The sequence below is a fragment of the Betta splendens genome, chromosome 4 (genome assembly GCF_900634795.4).
Source record: "Betta splendens chromosome 4, fBetSpl5.4, whole genome shotgun sequence".
In the NCBI taxonomy this organism is placed as follows: Eukaryota; Metazoa; Chordata; class Actinopteri; order Anabantiformes; family Osphronemidae; genus Betta; species Betta splendens.
Genome location: NC_040884.2, coordinates 7,558,389 through 7,579,863, shown reverse-complemented (window position 1 = coordinate 7,579,863; position 21,475 = coordinate 7,558,389). Strand labels below are relative to the sequence as shown.

Sequence of the window (21,475 nt, the reverse complement as noted above, 5' to 3'; positions counted from 1 at the left end):
GCTGTGCTGACTAACAGAATGACACATGCTTTGAGTGCCTCCGCTGCTGACTGACAGCGAGCTGTCAGGGCTTTTTGTGTGGCTCCGCTGCCGTCTTTTCATTTCGGGGGCTGGCGGAGAAGGAGGGACCCATCCGCGCATCTGCGGCGCCGTGAAAAGGCACCTAGGAGGCGTCTCGGGGCTTGTCAGACACACCGAATCTAATCCAGACAGCCAAGAATTGGAATTTGAGCGAGAACCCCCGAAAATAGCAGCTGTCTCTGCATAATTGGGACAAATGAAAGTTGGATACGGGGCTGGAAATAAAGCGAGGAAACGATTGGGATGTAACTTGACACTATTTGCTGACAGTCACAATGAAGTGGGGAGAGCCGGGCCACAGGCAGGCTGTTGTTTGTAGCCGTGCAGCTTATAGTTGCTGTCGCTGATCCCTTATCTTGTAGGTCGCAATTATGTGCCCCCTGCTATTCCTCCTCTATCTCTTCCTGCTGCCGTCCTCCCCTACTCCTTTAAACCCCCTCTGGTATCCTAAGCAGCATTTAATTTGAGAGGCTGAGCCAGGGAAGGAGTAATCAGATGAGGACGGAGGCAGGGGGAATCACGTGGGTACACATTGGCTAATGGGGGATTAATAACACTAGCGTCTTGATTGAAGTTTAGCTGCTCTCGCCGGCGAATGGGAGGTGGAGGCGAGGGAAGAGGGAGGTGTGGAAGAGGAGTTGTAAAGGAAGGGCGATAAGCGGTTCCGATGAGAGCGGAGAGCAACAGAGACAAGAGACGGAGATGGGAAGAGGGAAATAGAGAGAGGGAGTTAGAGCAGTGAGAGGGAGTGGGAGGAAGAAAGAGCGAGGATAGGAGGCAGCGCAGTGCAGTGCGGGAGGAGAGCGGGAGGGAGAGAGAGAGAGAGCGAGCGAGCGAGAGAGATATGTAGAGACAGGAAGCCTCTATCGCCACTGAGCCAGTGAGACGCAGGCAGGCACAGAGCGAAGACGGTGGGAGAGCGAGCGAGCGAGAGAGAGAGAGAGAGAGAGGCCCTCAGCATCTCCAAGACCGGCCCGATGAGGGGGTGATGGGCTCGAGAGCAACACAGCCAAGGAGGCGGTAGGAGGAGAGGCGGGAGCACGGGGGGAAACGGCCGGCCGACAACGCCGGGAAGAGCTTCCGACGGGAAAAGGGGGGGCGGGTGGGTGGGATCTGGCCCCGAGGAGGGAACAGGCGGATAAAAGTTTTGAAGACGAGGAAGCAGGGAGGAAGTGGACGAGGGACTGAAGACGGGCGGAGATAGAGTTTGTGTTGATGGCAAAGACAGGAGGAGATTCATGGAAAAAGAGGAGGAAGCTCTCCGTGTCTCTCCTGCTTCTCGTTCCATCCGCGAGGCGGCCGCACGCCGCCCGTCACCATGTTCTCCGACAGCAGGACCTCGGCGCCCGGGGAGCAGAGGGGCTTCAAGCCGCACGCCCCCCACTTCATCCCATGGCTGCGTAACAGCCTGAAGCCGCAGCACAGCGGTGACCTGGGCTTCAGTGGACCGTACAAACCCAGCGCGGAGGCCCGCACCAGCGCGGCGCCCCTGGAGCGAGCAAAGGGGATCGGACTCTTCTCCATCCAGGCCAGGGGCCGGGCCAAGAAGGGAGACCTCCGGTGTAATGGCGTGGGCGTGGGCGTGGGCGTGGGCGTGGGGAGGATGCTGCCGGTGGTGCTGCGGGGGCATCACATGCTGCCAGGGAGCCTGGGCAAGCGCAGGGAGGACGGTGCTGCCCGGTGGAGTCAGCCTGCAGAACTGGACCCGGACCCCAGCCTGCAGACCGGCCAAGCGGAGGGTCCGGTCAGCGGCTCAGCCTCCACGCCGGACCAGCGCGGTTCTGCTAGGACCAGCCGCCTGAGCCTGCCTCAGTCCCAGCAGGACGGCACCGGCACCCACGCGAGGGCGTACGGGCCCCTGGCGGGCCCCTGCCTCGCTCCGCTTCCTGCGCTGTTCTGCGAGGAGCCCAAGTGTGAGCTGCCCGTAGTGGTGTGCGTGGAGGACGGGAGGGGGAAGGTGTGGGACTGCAGCGGCCGCGCCACCTACGGACCGAGAGGCCTCCACTCGTCCGCGTGGCTCAGCTCAGACTCCCGGGGACTAATCGAGCGGCAGCGGGGGCTCGGCTCCAGCTTTGACTACATGAAACAACAGAGCCAGCGAGCGCTGACGGCGCCGAGGGAGCCACCTGTGGAGGGCGTGAACGGAGCCCTCGTCTCCACAGAGGACCCCCACAGAGACTACACGACCCTGCGAGGGCCCAGGGCAGCCCGGCCCGGTTCAGAGCGCGTCGCCGTCCTGGGCCAGAACCAAACGTGGCTCCAGCACCGGCCCAGGAGCGATGGGGAGTCGCAGAGGAGGAAGGACGGCGGCTGCAGCATGAAGGTGGTCCGCAACCAGATCAAGTGCGTGGTGGACAACCTGGAGCAGGTCCTGACGGCGCTGAGGGACGTGCAGCAGGAAATGAAGGAGGTGAGAATCAAGCGAGACAGCCGCCAAATCATCACATCGGGTCCCTGGAAAGCACGGGAATAGAGAACAGTCTGGCACATTAACCCAGGCTTATTTTTCCTCACGCAGGAAATGCTCATGCTTATGCTAACAAACCCGGAGGGGGGGGGGGGGGGGGGGGCGCACGCTGCGAATGCACATCCTCAGCACAAATTCACATGCATTAAAAAGTGCTTCTCCAACTATAACTCTGCCGCGCCCATGTTCTGTTCCGCCGCTACGCCTGACGCACGCGGAGGTTATTGAGATGATGTGTGACATTAAGCGAGCCTTTCCTCCCCTTCCTCCCCCTCCCCCCTCGTGGACAGATGCTGCTCCAGGCACAGCTGGGCCGGCGTCCGACGCTTTTTTTTTTTTTTTTTTTTTTTAATAATCCATTTACGTCTGAGGATCTGCGCCTCACATTTCTCATCCAGCAAAAGTGACACGCAAATCTCGCCTCGTGGCATTTGATCCGTGTCTGCGGGGTCACGGCTAAACCCGAGGTACTAACCTCATCAGCCGCGCCGCGAGATCCGATGTGACAGTATTAATATGATGCTGATGAAAGAGCACATAGCTACACACAACGCAGGCGGGGAGGAGCGGGCGGAGGCAGACGCTGTGATAGAAAAGCCCGAATTTTCACAACAGAGACGACAGATCAAAGGAAGATAAGGCACCAGAGAAGACTTTGGGAGCATATTTATTTCAAAGGCCTGTTTTATCATTCCGTTGCATGAGCAGCAACCTTCACTTTTATTTAATAATCAATCACCGTAATAAAACAGAATTGGAGTGAGCCTTTAAAACATTTTAGACAGAGGCTGTACAAATATTATAGCAACACTAAACATCTCTCCCGTCATAAAGCAAAAGGAAAAAAAACACACAAGTCGCACACATAAACGCGATCCGCTCCTCGGGCTTTTTGGCAGATCAAAAAAACGGCATCATGACTCAGAACTTCAAGCAGAACAACAGCCGCGTTAACCTGGAAGAGGTGCGTGGAAGTTAAACGACTGCGCCCCTGGAACAAACACGAGCGCAGGCGCGCGAGGAACCGACGGGTCAGAAAATGTCGGGATGATTTTTCTTTGATAAACGCTCTCGGGAGCCGCGGATGAAAACCGGGGTCCTCTGCGCTTTTATGTCGCCGGATTCCCGACGTTAACACACACACACACACACACACACACACACACACACACACACACACACACACACACACACACACACACACAGCACTTCAAAGTGATGTGAAATGCCTCACGCGAGGACCCGCAGCATTTAAAGTGGAGAAAAAAATCAGGTCATCTTTTGACATCAGCGAGGACGCTGGTGAACAGAGAACTAAACAATAGAATTCATCTGTTCCAGCAGGGGCCGAGGATTTATCTGTGCGCACGCGGAGCAGGTGGGGAGCTGGGTCACGCGCTCTCCTCTGTGCAATTTTCCCCCAGACTCCGCAGCCCCGCTCATTTTGCGTCCTCCGTGGTGAACGCGGACGAGGCGTGACGCGGATCGGCTCGTTTCACGCTCTGCTTTGAACACACGTGCGACAAACGAGGCGCGTGGGGAGGCGGACGACTCTGCCTTCAGTTATCTGCTGCTTCCCAGGCGGAGCAGAGCATTTTCCAGCCATTTCACTAAGTAGTACAAGCTCGTGTGACATACTTACTGCTCAGGGCCATGTATCTGGTGGGATCTAAATTATAACGCAGCTAAATTAATTACCCCAAACTTTATCATTTAGGACATTGGTTTGTGGCAGCCTTCACCTGGAGATTGTTCTTTATACTGTGAGTCAAGAAACGATCACTTAGTCTCCGTTTGGCAGGAAAGGTTAAGACATTTAGCCTTTAATCCTGGGTTTGGATCAAACGCTGTTAGATCCTACATTTCCCATAATTTATTAATCCAGCCATAAATCCATCAAACACACGCCTCCTGTTTGTAAAGCAGGGCCTGGATCAGGGAGCTCCTTTCACAAAGAGACATAAAAGCCTTACTATCTTCCCCTGCGTTGGATTTTCCAGGTGGTGGGGCAGATTGACTACCTGACGTCATCCATCGATCTGAACGAGGAGGAGTGGGCGACCATGGATGACGGCGACAGCAGCTCCTGCTCGGGCTCCAGCTCCGGCTCCAGCTCCAGCAGGGTGACGGTGGGCAGCGCCCCCCACGTGCCCCCGGAGCCCCCGCGCTCACCCGCCACCACCAGGAGGGATCATCCCCTATCATCCCACCCCTCAGAGAGGAGCCGGGCTCTCCAGGTCACCTGTAGGTCCGGCTCTGCCTCTAGGCAAGGTGGACCGCACCACAACAATCTCCCTTTATTCAACCCCATTCAACTTCAGAGCCTCGCCCCCCATGACTGCACTTTGTCTGGACAAAGACTCCCCCCCGGTCGACCTCCCACTCCGGGTCTCTCCCCTCTAACGGTGAACCTCCATCCGCCCAGCAGCCCTGGTTCTCAGCCTCGCTCCCCTGTGGCGTCCCCCTCCATCAGGGTCAGCCCCGCTTCCTCTCCCCCCCGTCTGTCCACAAAGCCCCACCCGCCTCCCGTCCTTAGCCCTTCTGTCATCATAGAGACCAAAGCTGGGTTTTACCAGACCCCCCAGCGCGACCACCCATCTGCCGGGCCACTCTCTCCATCCTCGGCGCCGTCTGCCGGCCGCCCACCCGCCGGCGCCGACGCTCCGACCGCGCCCGACACCGACGCTCACGGAGCTCCACAACGGGCGCCCGCGGCACCGCCCGCCTCGCAGGGCCGCCGAGGTCGCAAGCCGCCGCCGTACCCCCACCACCGACTGCTGGAGCCCGCGAAGAAAGCACAGGAGCCCCGCGAAGCCCCTCCGTACCCAGAGAAGAGAAGGCTGCTCTCAACCACGGTGTGAGACGATGAGGCGGGAGGAGGAGGCCATATTCACAGCACCAGCCGCAGGTCTGCGAGAGTAGAGAGTGGGTCAGCGCCCGCTGAGACCAGGTGGCGCCGGGACGGAGAGGCCACTCGGGTGAGTACGTGGGGGAGGACAGCTTGGCTGCGCTCGCGTCCGTCTCTCCCTCACCTTAGATTAAGCTCACGGGTGCATCACAACATCTGTCTGGGTTACAGCCCCGGTAACAAGAGCTCGTTTACAGATGCTCGCGTCGCTCCAGAGCTGTTAGACTCCCACAGACCGCACAGTTAAAGGGCAAAAGGAGAGGGCCTAATTAGGGAAGAAATATGTGGTAAATTGTAATTATCACAAGATGAAAAGACAAGGTAAGGTTTGATGCGCTTCGCCCCATACGGCGAAGCACGTCCACTCACATGCACTCTGTCTGGGCTCAGATAATTGCTGTCAGCAGCCATGATGCTATAATGAGAAGTCAGCGCGCCTCACGCCACTTTAGCTCAGCGGTGTGAAAAGCCCCAAACCCGCGATAGATGTGGAGGCGAAAAGAGGTGGCGCACGAGAAGAAAGGCTAAATGAGCGAACGGGTCCAGGGTTCTGTGGCCGCCGGGTCGTCATGGGAGACGGGGGGGGGGCAGCCGGGCCCCCGGTGTTACAGAACCCCCGTCTGCGCTCACACAAATGTCAGGAGATGCAACGAGGGAGGACGGAGAGAGGACGAGGGGGCAGGTGAGCGCGAGGAAGGACACCGGCGCTGATGTGATACAGCACAGAAATGAATGGCTCGTTCAGGGCATCTCGTGAATGTGGAGCTCTTCCTGTGAGCTGCCGCATCTCTCTACACTGCACCAATATCAGTAGGATCAGTGTTCTAGCAGCTCGGTGGTCCCACCAAGGCCCCATAACCTTAGCATGTTAGCCTCCTAGCATCTGCCAATAGAACAATGAGTGAGGTTTAGTGAAGCGTGGAGGAGGTTTTAATACAATACTATACTAAAGTAAATGGACTGACCAACAGATGGCTTGTGTTGCTTGTGTTCGCTGGTCACTAGTTACAAGGGAGTCAGAAATGTTAGAACCTATTCCACCACAAGGGAAATCACCCAAACCATTAACTCAGTGCTTGTAAAATATTTCATAACAATATAAAGAAGAGGAAGAGGATCGTGTGGCAGGACTCAGTCAGACCTGGGCCTGCATGTTTCCTTGGGTTTACTTAGGCTCCATCTCTAGTGGTAGCAGACTGTAAACAATCGTTTTATGTGTCTAGGGTTTGGATGACAGCATAACGGCAGCTCTGAGTCTCAGAGACGGAGTAAACACTGGTAAACAAAGACCTACTGTGCTACAGAGACATTGCTCAATGGAACAACTATCTCGGGAAGAAAATGTCATTGTCTTCCATGAGGCCGGAAAAACTAGGAATGACATTATCACAGTTGCAGAATTGCTACAAATGCTTTAATTACAAGGAATCGAGTTTTTATGTTTTCAATTCAGGACCAATATTAAATGACCAAATCCCTCCTGAGACACTGCATGTTCCCCAATGGGCCCCTTAGCTCTATCGCTTCCTTCAAGTCTTTCTTCAAGGAATTCAGTGGAAGCTTCTTATCTGCTGAACTCATTTATCCAGACTATTTGTGTTAATTGAGGACATAATAGAATAACTTTCAAATCAAAATGTTCATAATGTTTTTGAAATTGTTTCATATCAAGTTTCCTACATAAACCAAGAAAATGAGCTTTTTCTACCCACAAGATGACTTTAAATTAGCGCCTATTACTGTGACTGTGCACAGACGTGATGGGGGCATGAGGCTGCTCTCCACCGCTCTGGCTGCAGCGCTCAGAGTGTTTAACGCCTCGACGCTGGCACTCAGATGTCCCGTCGTTTCATGTTTACCCTTTAACGAGGCTGTGGGAGGTTCAACCAGATCATGACTGACACCACCAGACAAAAAACAGTGAATTAGCGCCAGAACAGTGACACCACGTCTTTATTGAAGCATCCATCACATTTCATCATGAATCAGAATAAGCAAGTATTAGAAAAAGGAAACATATAAAATAGGTAACGTGTGTGTTTCTATTCAGGGTCAGAATCTGGATGTGGATGTGTTCATTTCCTGGTGTGATTTCAAGGGGAGCCTCGGTGGGGACACATCACTCTGCTGAGCATTTGCACAACTCCAGACGGTCAGACAGACAAGACAAACCAAACAAGGTAAGAAAAGAAAAAAAAGTAATCTGAAATAAATCTGACCACAAAATCAAATCAGCACAATCCCCCGATCTAAAATCAATCCCCAGAACTCATCCTCCAGACACTTGTGCAGATCTAAGAGGGCTGGATCGATGCAAGGAAGATAAAGGCAATCCTGCCCGCTTCACGGGAGCAGAGAGGGACCTATGATAATGACGTCCCTCTGAACCTGCTCCATATCCCCCCATGATCCACGCCAGAGGATGAAAGCAGAGACCAGCTCAAGAATGTTACTGCCACTCCCAGCTAAACGGGTGCAAAGTAGCTGTTTGCAGCCCATTCACTACATCTTAAACGATGGACAGTGCAGCGACAGCTTAGCTCAGGTCATTCCCACAGAAGCCCCCAAACGTCCCAGCGATTGTTTTATCTTAGCCTCTGAGCCGACACGATGATTGGATTTGTTTTTATGAGGTAGAACCACTGTCATCTTCCAGGATCCATACTTTTTACAGTACCGTTACATTTACACTCTTTATAGCCTAACACAATAAAGTGGGTTTAATCAGATTATCCTGTAGATCTTTCTCCTAATAGCACCATTGCTTGTGGCCAAGAAGAGCGCAAAATAAAAATTCCAAAAATACAGAAACCGTTGTATTAATTCGGATCAGATGGGGATCTTACAGTTATGTGGAATACGTGAAGATAAACAGACGAGGAGATAAAGGCAGAGACTGAGGCGCTTGTCTGCACAGCAGCTCAGAACAGAGCGACAGTGAGAGCGATGTAATAGTTCGTGTGTGTGCGTGCAACGACGATATTGGGGATTACTCAGTTTCCTCTGAGGATTACACAAGATGGAGAAATCCCTTCCTACTCTAAACATGTTATCTATACTCTACACCAATCCTTTATACATTCAAATACATCCCCTGTGAATCAGAAATGATTTATTCTCAGTAAATCTGCTCTAGTCTCAGAGAATAAGAAACAACTATGAAATCATTTTACCTTGGGGCAGAATTTTAATTGTGACATTTTATTAAGAATCTGGATACTTTACAGTTTAATTCTTTTTGGCCCAAGTAGTAGAAATTCACTGCAGTAACAAAGTAGTAGATAATGAATTTACTGAAGTATCTGCATCCGTACTTCATCGACCGTGCTGAACCCCAGAGGTCCGGCTCAGATCTCACCAGGTTGCTCCGAAAGGTCATGGCAGAACCAACGGCGTCAGACTTCATACGAGCTACAGCTCGTTGTGGCGCGTCCGTCCGATGACGGTCAGCTTGGAGAGCTGCGCTTTGAACGTTCCCTCCATGTGGGTCACTAGAAACGAGGGCGTGGAGAAGATTACACTCGCTGATTTATTAAAAACACGAACAACGCGGCGGGGAGAGGGGGGTGGGGGGGGGGCAAAGCACCTGAAAGCAGCCAGCATCATCCTACCGCAGAGCTGCAGAGGCAGCAGATTCAGACCTGCAGGACCGGGTCCAGCTCACGCTGAACACCGGCAAGTAGAGCAACAGCAGCAGAAAAAGCAGCTAGGACTTATGTCATCTACAGGCAACAGGTGCTACGGCGGCATCAGTTTTCTCATTAGCAGATGTTTGTGGGTTTACTCGGCCTGAAAAATGTAATAGTTGTGTTCACTAGAGCAGATATTCTGCTGAATAAGGAGTGAGCTCAAAGTGACCAAAGGGAGCCCTTATCAAACAAACATGCACCAATGATCCTGACGGTTCAGCTTTATTTCAGCACCTGTCACAGTCTTAAAAGACGCAAACCTACTGCGACGTATGATTATAACTAATACAGTAGTTCTCTCTTCCAGAGAGGTACGTTTGGGATAGATGCTGTGTGAAGTCTGCAAGCTTCTGCGCTACGGAGTCTAATCAGCTGAAAATAGCAGTTACAGTAAATTGCTGTTCGGTGAGACTTGTCAAATCCTGCTAATCACAGTCTGGAACTACCGCCACAGTGGGGATTCGCTCAGAAACTGTTGAACAACAAATAAAATGCTACAGGGACAAATGGCAGCCCACTGAAGCCGGAGCATATGCTTTAGGGGAGGAATCAGCGGGGAGGTCTCAACGTGCCGGTGAGAGGGAGGGAGGCAGATTGACGTGACAAGCAGGGGGAGTTGATTGAATACTTGGAAACGCGGGTTCCTCACCTGTTGCGTCTCTGACGGTGAATTCCTCCGGCTTCAGAGGCACGTCGCTCTGTCCTGCTGCCGCTGTCTGCGACTGGAGACAAGCACAGCAGCGGCGACGGTGAGGAGAGGAGGGGAGGGAAAGAAACGAGGAGAAAGGAGACAGAAATGAGAGAAACAGGATGAGAGGCGGCACAAGAGAGGACAGTTTTTCTCTCTCTCTCTTTTTTTTTTTTTTAACAACAGATGGGCCGGGGAAGTAGGAGGATGTGACAGCAAGGTCAAGGAGATGCTGTGCGTGGGAGGCAGGTGTGTTTGTTTGTGTATACGAGGTTATTCTCGTCCCGTCATTTAGTGGAGTTATTTTTCCTCTGCGTTCGTCTTCTACTTTCAGGACACGGAGCACAGAGCAGGAGGGGGACGCGTCCTCTCGCTAATGACAGAGTGTCAGGACTGTCCTTGCTGGGGGAAAGGAGCGTGTCAAGGTGTGCTTCACTTCACTGATGACCACATCAGACGCGGCAGGCCACCGTAAAGTGGTTGAACTCAGACAGAGTGCAGACATTACCGTTACCGCGGACCACAACGACGCTGAGCTCCACATCTAGGAGAAATAAAGTTTTTACATCATTTCGACTGGCTCTGCCTCAGTCTGTCAGACTTGATACTATCTGGACTCAAACCACTGTTAAAGGCCAAAGGATCTAAAAATGTACAGGGGCATGTAGAGCATGTGAAGGGTTTCCATGGAGACATAAGTATTAGTGGAGGGGGTGTACAAGAGTCAGATCCAAAGTGTGTCTCTATTAGAACTGACAGATCTCAGACCATTTTTTAAAATCAGCAAATGTGTGTAAACAATTACATTAACAGAATTTTATTCTGCTACTCTTTTAAGTTTACAATCAACTCTTACCCCAGATTTATATCCTTACAAACTCAAACTACTGGGTTTACACAAAACGTCCATTTGGGCTTTAGAGTGTATATAGAATGGCTGGACACCATTATTAGCTGGTTTCATTAAATTAAGCTTGGCAGCATCAGGAAAAACAATCCACCACCTACACAAACTATAGAAAGCCGTCAGCTGCCAACAGCTAAATTGGCACAACGGAGGACCAGCACCAGTTGGCAACATAAAAACCAATTCAGGGGAACAGGACGGACAACGTGTGCATACAACGGAGGGGAGAGTCGGATTTATACTTACAAAGGCGTTGGCGTATGAAATTTTGGTTCCCTTTAGTTCAGCTTTGAACTGAGTGAAAAACAGGTATGATTTTCCCTGAGGCCTGGCACAAATGGAAAAGAAATATTTATCAGCTTCAAGACATTTGCATGCATTCATCCACTTATTAAGTCGAACAGGAATATATTCAGACTGCAAGAAATGTCGGCTTCTCAAAAATGTGTTTTACAAATGACTACAATCAGGGAGCAGATCAGTGTAAACACACATATTTTCCCTGAGCTGCAGGAGAGTCTCTCCAGCAACAGCTCTGTTTCCTCTGAATGTGTGTGTGTGTGTGTGTGTGTGTGTGTGTGTGTGTGTGTGTGTGTGTGTGTGTGTGTGTGTGTGTATGCGTGTGTTTGTGTCTCACCTCCACACAGCGCAGGAAAACAGGCTGTCATCATCACTCAGGCCCACACTCATCAGCCATTGCTGTTTGGCACAAAAACAGAAGAATATTTATGATTAAAACCAGCTGGACGTAAAATTCAATAATAGACTGACAATGAATGAGAGTGACTCACCTCATTGGTTCCCCCTTGTGAAGCATAAGTGAATGAACATTCATACTCCCTCTGTAATAGAAAAGCACAGCAGAAATATGTCCATATATATTCCAATCAGACTGCGATCAGTGCTAACTCTGCAGCACGACAAAACAACAACCAGAAAAACGTGTACATCAAGATGCATTAAAGATGCTGACTGGCTGATAAATGATTGATAAAGAGCACGGTCTCCGGCAACACAATCCACAGACCTCAGATCTCAACATCAAGCAGTCAGTCCAGGATTAATTGACGAGACAAAAGAAGTGATGTAGCAAGTTTGTCCTTTTTTAACATCCTGCTCACTGTTAATTAAAAACCGAATTGTTGGAAATCAAAACAGCTTTAATATAGGTATTTATTTGCTATGTAATTATGATTTTTTTTTAGGTGCAACACTATTCCTGAAACCAGATCACGCAAACTGCTTGAATATTGAAGTTCCTCATATCAACTCAAAACTGGAAAGACTGGTTCCCAGTATGAGCTGCAATGGATTATTAAGTTGCATTTTCTAAACCTATAACATTAAACACATAAAAGAAACCTTTGGTAGACCTGGTTACAAGTGGAGGGTCTGCTTGTGAATACTTTAAATAGGGTTACAGCAGATATTTTTTGTGTGATTGTATTAATTAATTAGTTTACATAAAATTTGGTCGTTATTTGTTTTTTTTTTGACATTTCCTACTAATGAAAAATATATAATGTTATTTTATTTGTGGTTTAATAATGGGCTGCAATTATTGGGCGTGTTGAGTGCACATACAAAAGACTAAACATTATTTTAATTCCGTGCAACAGATTTCTCAGCCAATCATTGAAGCCGTTGTGGCACCGACGTGTCAGCCTTTCACGGGCTGTTTCGTCATCATGTTGCGACTAACTTTGTCCAGCGGAATGTAGTTTTTCCACTTGTGATGCTTTGTAATATTAAATATATCACAATCTACAATTTGTAATGAAAGAAACTCTCTCTCGCGTGTTAATAAAATGTGTTATAAAATATTTTATTATGTTACATAGTAACTTTGCAATTCTCTCGGCTGCTAACAATACAATAACAACGGAGCGAAACTAAAATACAAGACACAGACGACGGACTGGATAAACTTATACGCAGACGTGCAAAGCTCGGCAAACGTGCAGAAGCTCTGCGTCCAGCTGCACTAAACGCAGACGAGCTGTGTAAAATGAATACTTAGTAGGCTCACTTACGATCCCTTGAGTGAAAGTATGCACCACTCCTCCGGGTTTCACGTTGAACTCCACCGTCTTCGTCCGTTCGGGGCCAGCAGAGACAAACGCTAAAATCAGCACAAATTCAAGCACAAAGGCCAAGTTCACGCCGCAGGACTTCGTTAGACTGGCCATGTCTGGATGCAGTTCTCTGTGGCTGCTCTGTGTCGCTGTCCGGTCGATTGTTGATGACGTCACACTCTGCGTCGTAGCAAACAAACGAAAACGAAATAAAAACAAGCGTAAACAAAGACGCCTTTTGCTATACAGTTTTGAAATAGACTTTAAATTATGTTTGATAAAGTTTGAAATAATGTCGGACATACGAATGTTTAATGCTACAGTACCTTTCTTGGCCACACTGTGTAGCCCTGGTTCAATCAGCGTAATGGGCGACTGCTTGTGTTTTTAAAAGGACAAATATGTAATTCATAAAATCAGCTCACCTCTATAATATCAAGGCTTTTTAGTAAATTTCTTAATTGCAGTCTGAGCAAAAATGTTACAGTTTGGTATTATGTGATACGTATATTTAACTATTACCCTTATTTATAGTTTCCTACAGGAAGAAATTTAAGACCTAATTGTCTATTTCCATTTTCTACGACTGTTTGCTTATTCTCAACAAAAGCAAGTATAAAAAAGAATAAACTCAAATATCGGTTTTGACTTTTAAACCCTTACTCTGCCCAATCTGCTAATTGAAATGAATGGCACAAAGTAAGAAAATGTTTATTTTATTCTTCTTTATTCTATAACCCCAGTTTTATAGTTTAGTTTATAACTTAGTAGTTTTAAATGAAAACTGAATCACAATAAAATAGTATGAAAAACTACATTCAGGGCTGCTAACATACAGTATATGTAACATCCTCCAGTACCTCTACATTCCTCTTGTTTTCACACCAAAACCACATTTTGTGTTACATGGGACAAACAGACTCATGTCTGCGTCAGTGTGTCTACATCTATGTGTTTGCCCTAAAGTCTGTTTAAACGTAGCGTGACAGGTGAACCATATGACAGGAGACCCCATAATGCTGTCTGACACTTACGTGTAAAAGCCATAAAATAATATGAGCACGGGGAACTAAATTCAGCACAAACAATACTGGAGGGTTTAAGCTGACTGACATGTCTGTGGCCTTCCCTCCTCCTCCTCCTCCTCCTCCACGGTTTTCAGCCTCACCCTCGCTGTCTCCAGGTCCAATCCCACTTCCCATCCCAAAAATAATACATTAACAGGAATGACAACAGCCAGCATTTAGCCAGACGGCCTGTTGAGTGTTTTAACATTTATACAGCAGCTCCAGAAGGGAAACTACAGGGGTCATTCTGCAAAGGCTCTTCTATTTCCACTAAAGAATGTTGTTACATCTGTAGCCATGTGTAAGTCCTTGTCCTGCCCAGGTAAACAGCGTTTCCTCTCTCAGGATGTCTGACACTCGGCTGTGTAAAACCAGCAGGACAGAAAAAAACGCCCATCATTTGCACTGTGCACGCGAAAATAGCTTCTTCTCTTTGCTATAAACAAACGGCGCTGCAAAAAAGGTAAATACAGACCCGGCATCCAGACAGAGAGAGAGGAAAACAAGCAGCGTGTCGGCGGGATATCATTTCACTAATGATGCAAGTTCACGTCCCAGACTTTGCACGCGCCACAGGGAGCATTAAAAGGAACACTTCGCCACGTCGCTGCATGTCTTCGTGCAGATTTATGGATGTTAATTTAACGCTTTTCACAGTGTTTAACAGCTGCTACAAAGATAAATCAGCTCGACGGCTGAAAACGGGCAAATGAAGCTCTGGTTAACGCTGGGACTCGACACCGGAGGGTGACGAGTCACAGCTGACAAATGTTATGTATCCACACGTGAAGTCCACATCTCTGTAATGGACGGATGCTGATTTATGTAAACACTGTCACAGCTGGATTCACATCTTCACATTCACATCCTCTGTGCTCTCAGATGCATCTTCTGCCGCTCAAGTGGCTAAAAAGTCAATTAAAGCACCTTCATTATAAGACTATTGAAAATGTAGTTTGAAAAACTAGTTACATTGGATATGACGGATGAACAGGAACTTTTAGGGGTCAGCAGCGTGTGTGACGGCAGCGGCCCCGTCTCTTGGCCCCGGCGCTTGTTGACCAGGAGTCTCAGACAGTCGGACCTTTTGGCCGCAGCCTCACAGGCGCTCGGCCCGCGATGCGATGCGATGCTGCTGAGGTCAGCAGTTTACACTCAGCTCTGTCCTGGCTGTCTGCAGATCTGTGGAATTTCTCTCCTCCCCGTCATCTCAGCTCCGGCCGTCCAGCGAGCCGTGCGGCCTCGGCGTGTCGGCCAGCCCTCAGCAAACAGCACCTGGAGCGACGGAGGAGGGCCTGCCCTGACCCGCTGTCACACTCAGACTCACACCAGGGGCTGGGGGGAGGGGAGGGGGGGGTCCCTGACCGAAGGTAGACCGGACTTTACACGAGTCTGTGTCTGGACAGCGTGTGCATGAAGTGACTGTCCAGCCTGTGGTGAAGGTTTGTGACACCTTTCACTTTTTACCCATTAAAAATGCTAAATAAATACAACTGCTATGGATAAATCAAAGTGCCCAGCCAGATTTAAAAATTGACTCTAAATGCCACAGATGATTCAAGCATAAACTAAGTAGCAGAATGTTTAAAAGAAGGACTGAAAATTCAAGTGATGCAGAACATTGATTTTTCTTCTTCCCTGTCCCATCAATCACGTCTCAACCTCCCTAGAAATCCCCGCATCTGTTCAAACTCACATCACCATAAAACTGAAATACTGCTAGTGCTTCTCACGCACGCACGGCTAAGGTAACGTAGCTATAAGCCCCGCTGCTTGAACAGAGTACACTTGTAAATGCTGTAGGACGTTCTCCATGACCTCAGCCTCCGCTTCCCCGCACACTCGCCCAATAAACATCCTGCTTCCCTGCTTGTCCAGTGGCTGAAATCTTCCACTTGCGCTCCGCAACTGGCACCGCGTTACGCGAGCGTGGCACGAAACCCGCCCGCTGCACGGCTGACGTCACACGTTTGTGCGCGACAGCGCCGCCGCTCACACCGGCCTCCTAATGAATCTGGTGACAACGTGCAAACAGGGCGAGTCGCCGCCAGGTGGATAAATGTTTAGGCAGCCACTCGCCTTCTGCGTGACCGTAACGAAGGGGCCAATGGGATCATTTCACATAGTACATGGAAGGATGCTAAAACGGGCGGTGGGATGACATCACGTGGTGAAATATTTGTCCAAGTGATCCCATCACTTCCGCAGAGGCCATTCATGTGTGGAGAGAAAGAAACAGGCGTCGGGTGTTAATGGCAGGTTTGTTTCTAAATGTTGGCATTAACCTTTATTAAAAAAGCTGGTAATAATTCATTACATGTCTCAAATGCACAAACAGAACAAATAAACACCCTTTTTGTAAAGATTTGTGAATTTAATCAACAAATTGTTCTTACAAAAACGATAAGTTAAGATGACACCCAGCCTGGCAGATATTATAAATTATATTATAAAGATCCAGCAGCTGCAGGACGGAGCAGCGAGACGGTCACACGCGCTGGCCTTCAGTCCCGTCAGCTTCTGCCAAGGCAAAGAACAGCGCTGAGCCTCTGTTCCGGCTCCGCTGTCGCTCGCGACGCGGCGAGTGAGCTCGTACTCACGCAGTGATCCTGCAGTTCCTCGTCTGCACGAAGCTTCCCGTGTACGTGACGTCACAGCGCACCTCGTTGTTGGAAAAGTCCGACTCCCGGACGAGTCGAGAGGGGTTCACCGTCACCTGGGCGACAGCAGCGCGGACGTTGGGTCAGAACATACAGGTGTCAGATTTACCGTGACGACCCGTTCTTCAAACAGTCCCACCTTCAGGACGTAGTTCCCGGGCGGGACGTCGGTGATGTCGATCCACTGGCAGTCGATGTTTGCATGATACGTGTCGTAGCAACCGGGACCGAGGCCCTGAGTGGAAAAAACAAAGCAGCCTTATTACGGTTCTGCTGGATGAAGGAATAAAAAACACGGCCATAAATCATGTGGACAGATCGGCGTGAATGAATACACATGCAGAAGCCAGGGGCGGACCTGCGTGTGCGCCGTGCAGGCGAAGCGGCGGCGGACCCCCGGGTCACATGACGTGTCCTCCAGACAGAAGCTGGCCTTGTGTCCCTCCGCCACCTTCTGTCCAGTGGAGACGTCCAGCAGGTCGTAGTTGCTGAAGGCCTCCATGCTGTGGTAGTGTCTGGACGGAGGCAGCTCATATTGATCACATATATGGTTGATATATATATTGATATATATATGACATGAATGGATGTGTCAAGTGTGAACTCACTGGTGACAGCTGTGCCACTCCCACTCGTGTCTGGGTTTCACAGGGAGGAAATCTGCCGTTCCCTGGTTCTTGACTCTCTGTGGGAAGCGCAGCAGGACTCTGTAGTCCAGGTCCCTCACGCTGGGATCGTACGCGGACCTGAGGGGAACGCGAGCTCGCTTTGAGTCACAGCCTTGAGCTTTGGGCTCCTGCTCCTGTCGTTTCCACAGTCACCTCAGGAACCCTTTCACTTCAGACTTTGTTTCCCTTGGCCGCTCAGATCACAGCAGAGCGCCTCGGGCGGTTGCCAGGTATTGGCCGCAGCCTCCACACCGGACGGAGGCGTCAACGCAACGCTTCCTTTATTTCTACACACGCAACCCCGAAAACCAGCAAAGCGCTGACGTATTTCTGTTAATGATGCCACATGAGCGCACAGATAAATGCAGGCAGCGGAATAAAGAAATGCACCTGGAAAGACAGAACTCCTCCGCAGCGCAGCGAAGCGCGTACATCTGCACCTTCTGGATGTAGGAGGCGGCTTGGATGTAGTAAGGGTCGGGAACCAGGTCCGGTACACCTGCATATGAGAAAACAAAGGCCCAAACACTGGGGCGTCAAACCACTGATGGAGCAAAATCATCTGCTTAAAAGCTAAATCCAACTAGACACCAATACAACAAGGAGAAACATCTGCATTCTGCCAGTTTGTCACAAAGCCCCCTGTTAAGTAGAACATCTGTGTTTTATACCTGACTAATAAACATAACGCTCCACTAGCAGCTTGAGCTGGATCATGAATGAGGAACTTTGGACAATTTATTCTGTCATAGCTCACTGAGGTCATTTCAAAATCACTGCTGGCAAAGTGCTAATGACTTTCAATCAGCCATTTAATTTAAACTTTGCTCAGAGGCTCCAACACTGGAGACATTAGATTTGTCATTACTGCACGTTAACACGGACTTATTATAATACATTAAAATACGCATGAATGAAAAGGTTGAGGGGGGAATTAATGCTAAGTGTGAAAATGACAGCTTTACACACATTTGGAGCCCATGCAGATGTGTCAGGACATTATTGCGTGAGGAATCACGCCGTCTGCCGCGCGTCGGTGCCGGTCTCACCGTTGTGGAAGAACCTCGTGCCGTATCCCGGGCTCGGAACCCCCGCAGTGATCCTGTTTCTGCGGTCTCCTGGGTACACGTTGTAGAAAACCGAGTTCCTGTGATGGATGCTGTGCGGATCCCGCGGGTTACTTGCGCTCGTAGTCCGCGTCGCACTCGACCCTGGATGAGCGTCCACGGCGTTGCTCGACAGGGCGGTGGGGGAGACGTCGGGCGCCGGTGCCGCTCTGGTGAGCGAGTGCGCGCGTTGCGCACCGCGGGCTTCGCCTGAGCTCGGATGCTGCTCGTCGCCCGTGGCGTTGCCGCTGTCCTCGGACATAATGTTCCACGTGGCGGGCGAGCGCGCCGTCGAATCCGAGCGCTCAGATCCCACGCGCCCCCCGCGGCTGCGCGTAAAGTCCGGCAAACTCGCCGGTGAAGCGGCGGCGCGCCGCGCACCGGCGTCCCCTCCAAGCGCGCTCCGGCCTCCTCGTGGGACTCCGCTCCCGGAGAACTCCTGCACCGCGGCGACGGCGCTGTCGTTGGACGGAGGTCGTGGCCGGTGTCGCTGAGCCACCGATTCTCCGGTGATGCGCGGTGGGGACTGACCGGACGTGCCCGGTCGCCCCAAGGAGATCAAGTAGTGACTCGCATCTGAACCGAGGACTGACACGTTGATTTGGCCCATGACTGCCTCCCCGACCTGGTCTCCGGTTCTGGTTCTGGCGGATCTACTGAGCGCAGGAGGAGCGCCGGCGCGCGTCAAGGTGTTTTTAGTTGTTAGTAGGAGCTGTGTGCGTCTCCTGGTGTCTGTCAGTGGGCGATATTGCGTCCCCGTGCTCAATAAACTGTACCTCTGGCCGTTATTCTCCCACTGAATGCGGTGTCTCCACGGTCCAACACGTGCGTTTGCAGGTCGCTGCCCGGTTCCCAAACAGACGAGAACATCAACCAGGCAAAGTGAGATGAACGCAAACCTCCCCATGACGCCTGGCGATGGTGACTGTGTGTGAGGAGCTCCGGTACTGAGACATTAACGCTGGAGACACGGGGGGACGGAGGTGTTTACACCACACGCGCCTCCACGCAGTTACGCACGGCGTTACCACGTGTGGCCAGCGGATTTCACATGTGTCAGATAGACAGGATGCACATCACAGATATCTGCAATGTATTTCGCCTGTAATTTAAGACTACGACTAGGCGAAATACCAACAATTACAGGTTTTTACTAGGCAGAAATATATCTACGGTAATAAATGTTAATGGAGCTAATGACGTCATGTCTTATATCCAAAATTGAATTGTTGGTATTTTAAACAGTAATTCTTAAGAACACAGTTGTGGATATGTTAAAATATAATCCTGACTAGTCACTTTGTAATTTTGACCAGTGTAAATGCTATCTAAGTATCACAATGCCATTTAAAATCCTTAAATGTTATAAAGGCTTGCTATAACACAGAGAGGCTGACTTTCAGAGCTTGTAACCTGAAATGCTTCCCGATCCACCACAAGGAGCCGCACTCTGCCTTTCTTTGAATGAGTTAGTAACTGGCATGACTGTGAATGGATGTTAACCAGTTCACTACCACCAACATTTTGCACGGTGACTAGAGATTAAATTAGTCATTGCTAAAACTTAAAACTTCATCTCCGCCCAGTTTACAAAATTAAAATTATAACTGAAGGAAGTTTAGTTTCCTAGTTTGAAGCCCACTAAATGTCAAGCCTCACCCGCTTCTTGTGACCAGGATGTGTTGCCTGGACACAAACTGCACCTTAACCCCACTGGTGTGAATATGCCACTGTGGAGTTGACTGTAATCCTTCGTAGCTGCTACATGTGGGATCGTGTTTCCCTGTCGCCTTTTTAGAGGTTCAGACCTGCAGGGTGTGAAATCATGGTCATAGGCTGAAACTGTGAAAGTACAAAAAGCAAAACACTGTAAGAAGGGAGGAATGAAATGAAATAATTAATGGAAAAGCTTAATTGCGCAGAAAAGCCACAGACATTTGAAGGTGAACCTCCGGTATCGATGGCAGTCGTCCTGGGGTGGGGGCGGACGCCCTCACCTTTGCCCTCATTTGTTCCATTTATTCCTCGCCACCGATTCAGGGCCCACGGGGACGTGCTGACAGACTGGCAGAATGCAGCCGCGAGGCCGGGGTGACGAAGACAACAGTCACACCGAGGATCAGAGGAGGTCAGGGGACATAAAACCACAGCCCAGCAAACACTCAGAGCCTATCACTAATCTGCAGGGGCAGAAATTCATGGGTGAGTGTTAGCAAACAGGAGGAGCAGCGCGTGCATACGTGTGTGAGCAAGCTGTGGCACATAATGGCAGGGTCCGAGTACAGTTGGCGCAGGAGGTTCTGGAACCACACGGGCGTCATTCCGCCAGCGTCAGCTGATCTCTCAGCTGGTGACAGTCCAGGTGACACCATCGCTCTGGGCACTGACACTCTCCATCTGATACCATCAATGAACCTGGCTTCAGTTTAGATTTTTAATATATTTGGATTTAAAGAGGCAGGAGGCATCATTCCGGACAAAAGGGGGCGACTCAGTCCTTAGTCCAAAACAAAAATGTAATTTATCAGTGTATAGGTTTGTAAAAGTCACTTCACAATAAGAGGTTTTATTTTGAACTTGAAAAGTGCAGCTTAATGATTAGAAAGAGAGAAACACAACATATATGGACACGGGTTGAACAGACGTAGTAAAGCACCTTTCTAGGTATTTAAATGCGTTAGTAATACACCTTCTGCACATGATTAAAGCCACAGCAGGAACAGAACAACTCTACAAACACACACTCTCTTAGACCACAATGTTCTCCACGCACACTAAAACACGGCTCCAACGCAGAATAACATGCACCCGGTGTTACCGACTTCATGTCTCTAACGGATGTTTCAGTCACATTGAGCTGAGCAGTTGAGGAATGAGGTCAAATTTCTCCAGGGGAATGTGTGGAAAAGGTTTGTTTTCACAGTAAATCATTTTGGAATAATAAAGATACACGTCCAAGCTCACGTGTCGGCGGTGACCCTCCCTCACAGCTGACAAACGCAGATATGTAGGGCAAGGTCTCAGGGTATTATGACGATGTATGTAAATGGAGCATCCAGGATAGAATAACATAAATGCTATTATCTTGTGTTTTTTTTCAGGTTCATGTTCGTCCTTGAACAGAGCCGGCGCACATGCTGCTGTCATTTTTAGCACGTG

General features: G+C 49.8%; 3 protein-coding genes across 7 annotated transcripts; 1 reads left to right on the top strand and 2 right to left on the bottom strand.

Annotated features, from left to right (window-relative positions):
- Positions 1–629: 629 nt before the first annotated feature.
- On the top strand, positions 630–10,406 carry LOC114853869 (uncharacterized). Of its 5 annotated transcripts, XM_029147706.3 has the most exons (5): positions 630–2,491; positions 4,549–5,526; positions 7,507–7,636; positions 10,020–10,082; positions 10,168–10,406. In XM_029147706.3, the coding sequence occupies exons 1-2, from the start codon at positions 1,400–1,402 to the stop codon at positions 5,407–5,409; spliced, it is 1,953 nt and encodes a 650-aa protein (XP_029003539.1). In that variant the 5' UTR covers positions 630–1,399; the 3' UTR covers positions 5,410–5,526; positions 7,507–7,636; positions 10,020–10,082; positions 10,168–10,406. The 5 variants fall into 5 exon arrangements, with proteins under 5 accessions (XP_029003539.1, XP_029003538.1, XP_029003536.1 ...); XM_029147705.3 differs by lacking the exon at positions 10,020–10,082; XM_029147703.3 differs by having other exon boundaries at positions 10,020–10,406.
- mydgf (myeloid-derived growth factor) lies at positions 7,387–12,992 on the bottom strand. The gene is made up of 6 exons (XM_029147708.3): positions 12,774–12,992; positions 11,532–11,582; positions 11,378–11,439; positions 10,987–11,068; positions 9,795–9,867; positions 7,387–8,947 (listed from the first exon to the last, which is right to left on the bottom strand). Exons 1-6 carry the CDS (start codon positions 12,927–12,929, stop codon positions 8,868–8,870), a joined length of 504 nt encoding a protein of 167 aa, XP_029003541.1. The 5' UTR covers positions 12,930–12,992; the 3' UTR covers positions 7,387–8,867.
- Positions 12,993–16,009: 3,017 nt separating this feature from the next.
- Positions 16,010–19,223, bottom strand: loxl5a (lysyl oxidase-like 5a). The gene is made up of 7 exons (XM_029149464.3): positions 18,260–19,223; positions 17,601–17,709; positions 17,151–17,288; positions 16,901–17,057; positions 16,682–16,777; positions 16,483–16,598; positions 16,010–16,402 (listed from the first exon to the last, which is right to left on the bottom strand). The coding sequence occupies exons 1-7, from the start codon at positions 19,221–19,223 to the stop codon at positions 16,396–16,398; spliced, it is 1,587 nt and encodes a 528-aa protein (XP_029005297.1). The 3' UTR covers positions 16,010–16,395.
- Between the last annotated feature and the right edge of the window lie 2,252 nt (positions 19,224–21,475).

Bases quoted from the DNA above. Each gene is read 5' to 3' on its own strand.
- LOC114853869 (XM_029147705.3), top strand. From the start codon at position 1,400: ATGTTCTCCGACAGCAGGACCTCGGCGCCCGGGGAGCAGAGGGGCTTC. The intron at 2,492-4,548 runs GTGAGAATCAAG...TGGATTTTCCAG, and splicing joins TGCAGCAGGAAATGAAGGAG to GTGGTGGGGCAGATTGACTA.
- mydgf (XM_029147708.3), bottom strand. From the start codon at position 12,929: ATGGCCAGTCTAACGAAGTCCTGCGGCGTGAACTTGGCCTTTGTGCTT. The intron at 11,583-12,773 runs GTAAGTGAGCCT...TTTCTATTACAG, and splicing joins ATACTTTCACTCAAGGGATC to AGGGAGTATGAATGTTCATT. The intron at 8,948-9,794 runs GTGAGGAACCCG...CCTCGTTTCTAG, and splicing joins CACCGTCAGAGACGCAACAG to TGACCCACATGGAGGGAACG.
- loxl5a (XM_029149464.3), bottom strand. From the start codon at position 19,223: ATGGGGAGGTTTGCGTTCATCTCACTTTGCCTGGTTGATGTTCTCGTC. The intron at 17,710-18,259 runs GTGAGACCGGCA...TCTCATATGCAG, and splicing joins CACGAGGTTCTTCCACAACG to GTGTACCGGACCTGGTTCCC. The intron at 17,058-17,150 runs GTGAGTTCACAC...GCCTCCGTCCAG, and splicing joins GAGTGGCACAGCTGTCACCA to ACACTACCACAGCATGGAGG.